A 10,563-nucleotide genomic window follows, 5' to 3' on the forward strand; every position below is an offset into this window, starting at 1 on the left:
TACTTTGAATATATAACTTATGATGTATATAAATGCATTTGAGTTACAAATGAATGTTATTTTTTTTAGCTCCTTGGATAATTTACCCATTTCTACAGAATGGGTCAACTTTTGTATGAAAATTGAGTGGGCGGTAGAGGGGACCCTTTAAAATTAATTCTGAAATACAGGGCCTCACTCTGTAAACTTTTACTAGTAAGAATTGTAGTTACTTCCCTGACAAGTCGCCCTATTACCATCAATATTGTTTGCAGGATCAAACCCAAGTTTTTTTACCTGAAAATGCTATTGCATAACTTCACCCTCCCTTTTTACCTGAATTAAAACAAAACAAAACAAACCTGAAAAAAGTCCCCAATTACAGAGCTGATTTTTGTAATAGCTTTTAAAAGCAAATTTAACTGTTAACTCTTTTTTTTGTTGTAGATGACAGTCATGTCCCATTCAAAGGATCTCAAGGATGACTTTCATAGTGACACGGTACTCTCCATTTTAAATGAACAGCGCATTCGGGGTATTTTATGTGATGTCACTATAATTGTGGAAGATACCAAATTTAAAGCCCACAGTAATGTACTAGCAGCTTCAAGCCTTTATTTCAAAAATATTTTTTGGAGTCATACAATCTGTATTTCCGGACATGTCCTGGAGTTAGACGATCTTAAGGCTGAAGTGTTTACTGAAATACTTAATTATATCTACAGTTCCACAGTAGTTGTTAAGAGACAGGAGACTGTAACAGACCTTGCAGCTGCAGGGAAAAAACTGGGAATATCGTTTCTGGAAGATCTTACAGACATTAATTTTTCAAATTCCCCTTGTCCATATGCATTTTGTATAACTGAAAAAGGGGTGGTCAAAGAAGAAAAAAATGAAAAAAGACATGAAGATTCAGCTATCACAAACGGGCCAAGAATCACAAATGCTTTTTCAATTTTTGAAACTGAAAATAATAACAATTTGTTTTCTCCACTTGACTTGAGAGCAAGTTTTAAAAAGGTATCTGAGACAATTAAAGCAACCAACGTTGGCCTTGATAGGGATGATGTTGGAAAAGATGCTGAGCCAGCCAGTACGTTAGCTGAACACTCCTATGCAGTTTCTTCTGGAGGTGATGCTTTTCAAGGAACTCCTTTTTTAGAACATGACAGCAGCCCTCTGTACAAAATGAGTGAAGACAATTATGAAACTCTTCCGACAACACCTCTATTTCAGCCAATAAAACAAGCATGTGGTACACCAAAGATGGCCTTTAAATCCCAATGTACTGGTTTGGCTATAGCAAAAATATCAGCCCCCAAAGTAACCAATACAGAGGTTCAACAAGAAGCAGTTACAGATCAAGCAATTATTCCTTTCCCTCATGATAAGGCAGGAGACTTACTTTTTTCCACAGAAGAGGAAAATAAATCTGCTAACATCCCTGGACCCAGAGCAACAGTTATTCCACCTGTTTACAGATGTAACTGTTGTACCAGATCATTTGATGACAGAGCTTTACTCAGTACCCATCTTCAGCTTCACACAAATCATCAGGAACCTTTAATATGCAAATACTGCAGCAAACAATTTGCAAATCTTAACAGACTGGAGAATCATGAACAAGTCTGCAGGAGTTCAGGCAGCATATCTGTTCAGAGTGGAAATGAACAAAAAATGTTAGATAACTATACTACTACTGATGAAAGAAATGGAAGCTCACATGGAAACACAGAGCCTCTGTTGTCTGAAAACAATATTACTGATTACTCCAGTGCAAACTGCACCTTGCCAGAAACAGATCATTTGGTTAAAGTTGTTGATGGGCAGATATTATATACATGCATTGTTTGCAAACGTAGCTATGTAACACTGTCTAGCCTTCGAAGACATGCAAATGTGCATTCATGGAGAAGAACTTATCCTTGCCATTACTGCAACAAAGTGTTTGCATTAGCTGAATATCGTACCAGACATGAAATCTGGCACACAGGGGAAAGGCGTTATCAGTGCATTTTCTGCCTTGAGACTTTCATGACCTATTATATACTAAAAAATCATCAGAAATCTTTCCATGCAATTGACCATCGACTTGCAGTAAATAAAAAAACAGCTAATGGAGGCTTAAAGCCTAGCATGTATCCTTACAAACTTTATAGGCTTTTACCTATGAAATGCAGAAGGCTACCTTATAAGTCCTACCAGAATTCTTCGTATGAAAATGTACAAGCAAGCAACCAAGTTAATGAAGCAACTTCTGGTACCTGCATTATTCAGAATTCTCTCAGCTCTGAACTACCTTCGCTGAATTTTCAAAATAATATATTAACAAACAATACCACTATTTCCTTGAATACATCTTCATGCAATGATGCAACATCATCTATGAATATTCAGAATATTTCACCTTGGGCAGTAGGAATGTTAAATTCTGACCTACAAAGTGACTTTTTTACTGCAGAAAAATCAGTGCCGCAAGCTGCAAATGAACTTAGTTCTGGTTCTCAGGAATGTGATTCCTCCGTTCTGTCTTTCAGTAATGTGAGTGAAAATTCAACCTCTGTTATTAACTATAGCAGTTCAGCACCCTCGGTTATAATGCACAGTAGTAGAGTTTCATCAGTAATAATGCACAGTAATGCAGTCACTTCTATGGGAAGCAGTAAGACAATATCCTCCAATAATACAGCCACTCAGTCCATAAAAGATGACTGTAAACATGGATCAGATAATTATGGCAAAGGCATTACTAAAGCAAAAACTATTAAAGAAAAAAAGAAAACACTTCTGTACAATAGAGGAGAAACACTCGAGGAGTTACAGTATATTACAGGATCTGGAGGTTCATCTAACAAGACTACAGATACTGTTCAAGAATCAAGTAAAACTGAAACCTACATTGCAAAGCCTGCCTTACCTGGAACATCAACTGATAGTAATGTTGCTCCTCTTTGTCAAATAACAGTAAAAATTGGGAATGAGGCTATTGTAAAAAGACATATTTTAGGTTCCAAACTGTTTTATAAAAGAGGAAGAAGGTCTAAATGTGAATCTGAACAGGACAATCAGCCTCAGGAGACTGAAACAGAGAGAAAAGAAAGAAGCCCAGCTAGGCTTTGCAGATCAGAATGTATGGAACTGACTGAAATGTGCGATGATGTAAGTGATCAGGATTCCAATGACAAACCTTGGAGACCTTATTATAATTACAAACCAAAAAAGAAATCTAAACAGCTAAGAAAAATTAGAAAAGTCAAATGGAGGAAGAATCATGGAAACAAGAACTCCAGTAGTGAAAGTGAAAATACATGCAATAGAGAGTATGCACTTAGAAAAATTCCTGAAGAAAAGGGCATCAATAAAGAAGGAAACACAGAAATGCCTAATCTTCATTGTGAGCTCTGTGAGAGAGAGAAATCTTCCACTGAAGAAATCCAGGAACCTATACATTGGCATGTACCTACTTCAAAGCCTTATATTTGTGAATTATGCCAAAAGCAGTTCCAGAGCCCATCCACACTAAAAATGCATATGAGATGTCATACTGGAGAAAAGCCGTATACTTGTAAAACCTGTGGTAAGTGTTTTTCAGTTCCAGGAAACCTACAGAAACATGAACGTATTCACTTGGGTGTCAAGGATTTTATCTGTCAATATTGTAGTAAGGCATTCACTTTAAATGAAACGCTCAAAATACATGAAAGAATACATACTGGAGAAAAACGCTACCACTGTCAATTCTGCTTACAGAGTTTTTTATATCTTTCTACCAAAAGGAATCATGAGCAAAGACATGTACATGAACACAATGGAAAAGGATATGCTTGTCTTCAGTGCCCCAAAATTTGCAAGACAGCAGCTGCTCTTGGAATGCACCAGAAGAAACATCTATTCAAAAGCCCAAGTCAACAGGATAGAAAAGAGTATTTGTGTAATGAAAGCTCTAAACATTTGGAAAATCAACATTTCATTGACTCAGATGGGAACGAAGTTAATAGTATACAGAGTATGACTCCAAAAGTTATACTTTGAGTGACAGTTGTCAAAAACAAGAAAAGAGCACTGGAGAAAAATATATAGAAGCGTGGAATGCAAAGGAAACTCCAGATTTAGGCAGGTTCAAAAAATGTAGATAACATTTCTTCGTCCAAATAACTTTCATATATTAGTACAGTATATGCAAAAAATACACTGCAACAGAAAAGCTAGGAATATTTGCAATAGTCTAAACATAGCATGAGGGAGAATAAAAGTCTGATCCAAAATAGTTCTGCAACAGTAAATGGCTGTAATACATACACAGAAGAAAACAGTAGGACAGTAGGTCCAATCAGAACCTTTTTAGTCGGAGTTACACGCAACTAGCCATTGAACTGTCTTAAATGTACAATACTGTATTTGATTCTGAATCACTTTGGACATAATAAGGGTCAAATATATGGGTTCAGAGTACATTCACTATGAAGAATTTGTGCTACAGAAGATGATGTGATGCATTTATACTCAAACTTTCATGGTATTGTGTTTATAAATGAAAAACAAAATGTAAAAGATCATGGCCTAATGTATACAGTATCTTAAAATAATCCGGTAAAGATAGAAAATGTTTATTGAATGTGAGTATGAAGTATAGTTCAGTTTTGGAAAACTTTTCTGTATCTCAAACCTTGGTTTATACTGTTGTATGATTATTACATTTTACACTATCTATATTCAATTTTACAATTACATTGATAAGCAATGGGTATCTGAGTGTCAATGAGGATTGGAAGCCCTGATTCATGATACTCCTGTGGTATTCAATAAATGTTCATCTTAAATATTAAGTCTTCCAAGCTGCATTAGTCCCGGAAAGTCCACCTATCAATTGTATGTCAGGCCAATTAATCCAGGGGCAAATCCAGATTTATTGTTGTAGAAGCCAAATGAAACACACTTCAGCTTCATGGTCAAGGAGTTGTGGAACTGTCCAGTGTAAAGACCGTGTGTAAATACATTTCCCACCTTCCAGTGGCTCTGCAACTCTTGAATTTTTGGAACCATCTCGCTTCTCATTGCGGGATGCTTAGTCCATGAGAGTTCCTCCAGCTGGAATAATTCCACACATGCCATGAGCAGGAGTTGGACTCTTGGTCTTCAAATGAGTGGGCTAAAACCAACAAATAAAAAATTACCCTTTTGTTTTGCTTTTTTGACTGGTAGGGGTGGGGAATATTTAGTTTCTTTCATCCATACGTCAATCAGGGTTGTGTCATTGCCTCTACACACTTTCATCCATATACACATTTGAGACAGTCCCCCGTGGAACTGGGGCATAAGCCAGTTTACTGTGGAGGAGGAGTGCCTCCTGCCCTGGCAGGCTTTTTAATTTAGTGGGGATAGGGGCTTGCCCTTGCCCATAATCCAGTTGCTGTTTCTTAGAGTATGGTGTATTAACCATTGGGCCACATGCTGGCCCAATTCTCTCTCTGACAACTAAATAGAGAGCTAATCATATGCTTTGCGTTGCAGCGTCTTTAAGGTTCTTCCCTAGATGAAGAATGTGCATCCAGGGAAGAGTACCCCCCCACCAAACTTCATGCCATGAGCCTGATTTCTATATATATGCTGATCAGTCTTGGTAGAGATGCAGATTCTGTTTCAGTAAGAAAGGAGGCAGTATTCTGAGACTGTTAGAAAGGGAGTACAACTCCTCTCTGATTAAGGATTAGTCTCTGAGGCTACATGCTCACAACCTGGCTCAGTGTTCTTCTCTGGACAGACAGCAGTCTTCTGTGGTGAACACAATTGCTGGATCCCACATCCCCTGGGTCTGATTAGAGCTGGGTCAGTGTTCCGAGCTCTGGGTCTCTGAGTTTTTCTCTCCAGGAACGTTTAGTTTGTGGCAAGTTGGGGTGTGAATCTACCCTGCACTCATCAGCGTGAATCTCTTGAAGTCGAGGATGATTGTCTTTCATGGATTGTCCATTTCAAATGATCTGTGGGGCTGCTGATGGCTTGTAAGGCCTATTCTGGAGCCGCAGACTCTGCCACATTGCAGACGTGTTTCTGAGCAGGGCAGGTGAACCTGGGATATTGGTTCGGGCCATAGCACAGTCTTTCTGTTGCTTCCATTTTTCTGTTACATGTAGTTGCATCTGATTCTCAAAGTGCTGAGTTCTCTGCCTCAAGCAGTTCCTCCATTGTTGTCAGTCCTGGGTTATGTGTTCCCACAAGTTGATGTCAATATTGCATTTCCTCATATTATCCTTGAGGATGTCCCTATAGCATTTTTTCTGCCCTCCTCTGGTGCATTTGCCTTGGTTGAATTGAGAGTAGACTTGTTTTTAGCAGTCTAAATCAGGCATCTGGACAACATAGTTTTCCCAGCGAAGTTGATGATAAATAACCATCACCTGGATGCTCGTAATATTGGCTTGTGAGAGAACGCTCATGTTAGAGTGTCTGTTATCCCATTTGATTCAGAGAATCTTATGCATACAGCATTGATACTTTTCCCATGCCTTACGATGTCTCCTGTATGTTGTCCACATTTCAGCTTAGTAGGGTGGAGATCATAACAGCTTTATAGACCATGAATTTGGTTTTGGTTCTGATGTTGCAATCTTGAAACACCCTCTTTCTCAGATGACCAAAAGTTCGGCTTGCACATTTGAGCCGGTATTGGATTTCTTCATCAATATCAACTGTCTGTGAAAGGTGGCTTCCAAGATATGGAAAGTGCGCAACATTCTTTAGAGGGTTATTGTGGATCTGTATTGCTGGTGCTGGGAGTTGTGCACCAGGAGCTTGCTGATGGAGGACCTTTGTCTTCTGGATGTTAAGCATCAGTCCCATTTTCTGATATGCTTCAGCGAAGATGTTGATGATCACCTGAAGATCTATTTCTGAGTGAACACACACTACAGTGTCATCAGCATACTGAAGCTCGATGACTGAAGTCAGCGATGTTTTAATTCTGGATTGGAAGCAGCTAAGGTTGAACAGCTTGCAATCCATTTGGTAGATTAGCTGCACTCCTACCAGGATCTTATCTGTGATCAAATAAAGCATCGTAGCAAGGAACAGGGAGAAGTGTGTGTGTGGGGGGGTAATGACACAGCCCTGATTGACACCCGTCTTAACCTTATAAGGAGCCATAGTAGACCCATTATGGAGGATCACTGCTTGTATGTCATCGTGAAGGAGATGAAGAATGGTGACAAATTTCAGTGGACAACCATACATCAGAAGGATTTTCCACAACGCTTTCCTGTTAATGGAGTCAAAGGCTTCTGTCGGGTCAGTGAACGCCATGTATAGTGGTCTGTGGTGTTCTCTGCATTTTTCCTGCAGCTGGCGAGTAGTGTCATTAGTGCCTCTAGATGGTCTAAACCCACACTGAGATTTAGGAAGAATGTCTTTGGCAAGAGCAAGACGATGGTTCAGGAGAAGTCTTGCAAGGACCTTTCCTGCAGTTGCTAACAGAAAGATTCCTCTATAATTTCCAGTTGGATTTATCTCCAAAATGATGCAAACAGAAAATCAGCCCAGAGACACTCAAGGATCCAATAAGCGTGATCTTTTCCACCAATGCCTCAGCAAAAATACCTCGAACTAGCCTGTCACAGACTAACTGTCCATTTGGACCCTGCTGACGCATATCATACTGCATCAATGAATTGTTAATGTGCGTCAGCAGAGTCCACATAGACAGTTAATCTGTGGCAGGCTAGTGCAGAGTAGATTCACACCCCAGCTTGCTGTGAACTAATTGTTAGTGTAGACAGGCCCTAAGGTGAACTCCTAACTACAGACCCCAATGTCTGCCATTCTTCCTTGGGATGTGGGATGCTGCAGCCTGACCTGCCTTGAACCCTGAAGCCAGTGCCTCAGCACTCCCAAACCCCACCAGTGGCTTATATGTGTCCCCTCAGTGTGGGAGCTCTGAGCTTCTACAAAATGGCAGGCAAGCAAAAAATACAGGCTTAGCAAAGAAATTTCTTAACCACAGTCACTTAAGAAAGCACTAAAGAGTTACAGCACTCCTTGAGATGCCCTCCTTTTAGCGTGATCTAACCCCTTCTGTGAGCCTGAGATCTGAGCATTGTTTCAGGCGAGGCAGACACTCCTGCCTTCTCTCTTGCTCCAGCCTGGTCTTCTGGCTTGTGACAATGGAAGCCCCCCTGCCCCACTTAAATACAGTTGCCCCTTTTTGCCCCTTGTTCTCCAACTGGGAAATTCCATCCTATTCCCCCAGTCAGGCTGCTGTGTAGCATCCGATGTCCTGTGGGGATGGCTGGTAGTGCAGAGACTGTCAGCTGATGACCCTAGATTGCTAGATGATGGCTCCTCAGCCATAGTCATCCTCCAACAGCCAGAAGCCATGAATATTCATTTGGTGACCCTTAGAACTCTATAAGGTCCTACATTACTAAGGCTGGCAGAGGTCAGCTCAAAAGAGACATCCAGTAAGACCAGAGTTTTACAGTGAATATTGTTTTGGTGACTGGAACAAAGGATCTAATTTGAAGAAGATGGAAAAAATACCTTTTAAAAATGGTCAAGGAAGGTAGATGACTGTGATCTACATTTTATACCATAGGGCTGATCTGATAAGTATCCATAATACTGCATCTGTATTATCTATTCTTTGTGTATTTTCATCTGTATACAGTATTATAAAATAAAGGACAGGACAAAGATTGGTGAACCTCAGCTTCATTCTACATAAAAATATGATACACTATTTGTTTACTTATTTGGTTTTTTATTATACAATGTAAAAGAAGTGATATCTTGGGTATGATAAAACTACACTTGAACTGATAGTGCAGTACGCAATTAAATAATAGTGTCATCCACTTATTTATTCTGCCAGGGATGAATGATATGAATCAAAGAGAGTTTTGGTTCCATAGTAGCTTTAGGTCCAGACAATTGGGATTATGAAATAAATACAATACAAATATGATGAAATATATGGGGATATTTTCTAAGTGGATTTATATGCTGATCATTCTAGACCAAAGCAAATCAGGTAGAATATTTATACATAAAAGATAATTTTACAAATATTTTATATAACTGTATGGTTCATAAGAAAAATATTGATAGCTCGTGTTAGGTTTGGTGGGGTTGCATATTTTGATAAAAACACAATGACTTTATAATTCTGTGTATTCTCTACAGTTTATAGCAAAGCAATTATTAAGATGGCCATGTCATGTTTATATTTAATTGTAGGACTTTTATCGCGAGTAACATGTTGAAGTAATGAGTCAAGTACTAATGACCAAACTGGAATTAAAATAAGTGTAAAAAATGGAAATATTGTACACTGTAAAAGAATGTAATTTGTTACATAATTGCATTTGAATTTTTGTTTAGAAAATACTATTAAATGCAGATATTAAGGGTTGGGGAAAAGTCTATTTTATTTTTAGAAAGAGTGATTATAATTCTGCTTGTGTTTGATTAAAATAACCTGTTCCTATTTTTAATAAGTCTCTCAATTTTTTAAAATGATTTTAATATTGACTTATTTTTATAATTTACATGGTCAACAGATTTGTATCTCCTATTTTACACATTTGCTATATTTAATATTTTTTATTTCAATATAAAATTTTTCTTAAGTATGAAGGAATGACAACACAGTAGCTACCATATTTATAAACTCAAAATAATACCATTTTGAATTTTTTTTTCTAAAGTTAATTTAAGTTGATGTTTCATAAAAGGTGGACAGCCTTGACTACAGAAATGCTTCGTTTATGCACAGAAAACAAGCGGGGCAGCAGTACTGCAAGCTTCCCTACAACAACGTCAAAACTTTTCTACAGGGTCCACCTCCAAAAATTAAAAAGGGTAACTCCATCTCCATCCTCATTCAGTTCCAGCCCAACTGGGATGATAGCTTTTGTGATATGGATATTGGCCCACTAGGAATTGGAATAAAAGCACCAACTAATTGCTGAATTAGCTTGTAACATTTCTACCAACCTGAACTAATTATATAATATTATTGGAGAAACAGCATATGATCGATAGTGTAATTAAAGACTATATATAATGCATATGCATAGATGTACACTATAATACATATGCACAGATGTACAGTTTTAAGGTTGTGCAACCTTTAATGGTCATTTCCTAGCTTTTGTATGCTTGTACTGTTAGCCCAAAACATTTTAACTATGGTCTACACAGATCAGAAGATGGGCTGTCTGCAGATCCCACCCCGTCCCGCATCTATCATTGGGTGATTTATTAAGACAGAGGCAGAATAAGATGTAACACACAAATATTTATTATGCCACTAGTCAGTAAACTAGACAAGGACACCCCTTCAGACAATCAACAACATAAGCAAGACACACACAGTTGTTAACAGTTACCAGAGTGTGAAGCTCAGAGCCCTTAAACACCCTTAACCTACGGATGTAAAACAGAGGAAACCACAATGAGTATTACAATACCATATCCCGAAGACAGGGACACACTGACAAAAACTCAGGATACCGACAAGGATAGTGGTGAAAATCAGGGGCGCTGGACACCAAACAGGAACTCAGGAACTGGGTATTCTTCTCCCTCTGGACA

General features: G+C 38.5%; 1 protein-coding gene across 2 annotated transcripts in view; it reads left to right on the top strand.

The window, feature by feature from the left end:
- Positions 1-8,663, top strand: part of ZBTB38 (zinc finger and BTB domain containing 38) — a 40,089-nt gene extending 31,426 nt beyond the window's left edge. For both annotated transcript variants that reach the window (XM_034782043.1, XM_034782042.1), the window contains exon 2: positions 427-8,663. In XM_034782043.1, the coding sequence (XP_034637934.1) occupies positions 427-4,011 (3,585 nt within the window). In that variant the 3' untranslated portion in view covers positions 4,012-8,663. The remainder of the gene's footprint in view (positions 1-426) is intronic.
- The last annotated feature ends 1,900 nt before the right edge of the window (positions 8,664-10,563 follow it).

The sequence above is a fragment of the Trachemys scripta genome, chromosome 9 (assembly GCF_013100865.1).
Source record: "Trachemys scripta elegans isolate TJP31775 chromosome 9, CAS_Tse_1.0, whole genome shotgun sequence".
Taxonomy (NCBI): Eukaryota; Metazoa; Chordata; order Testudines; family Emydidae; genus Trachemys; species Trachemys scripta.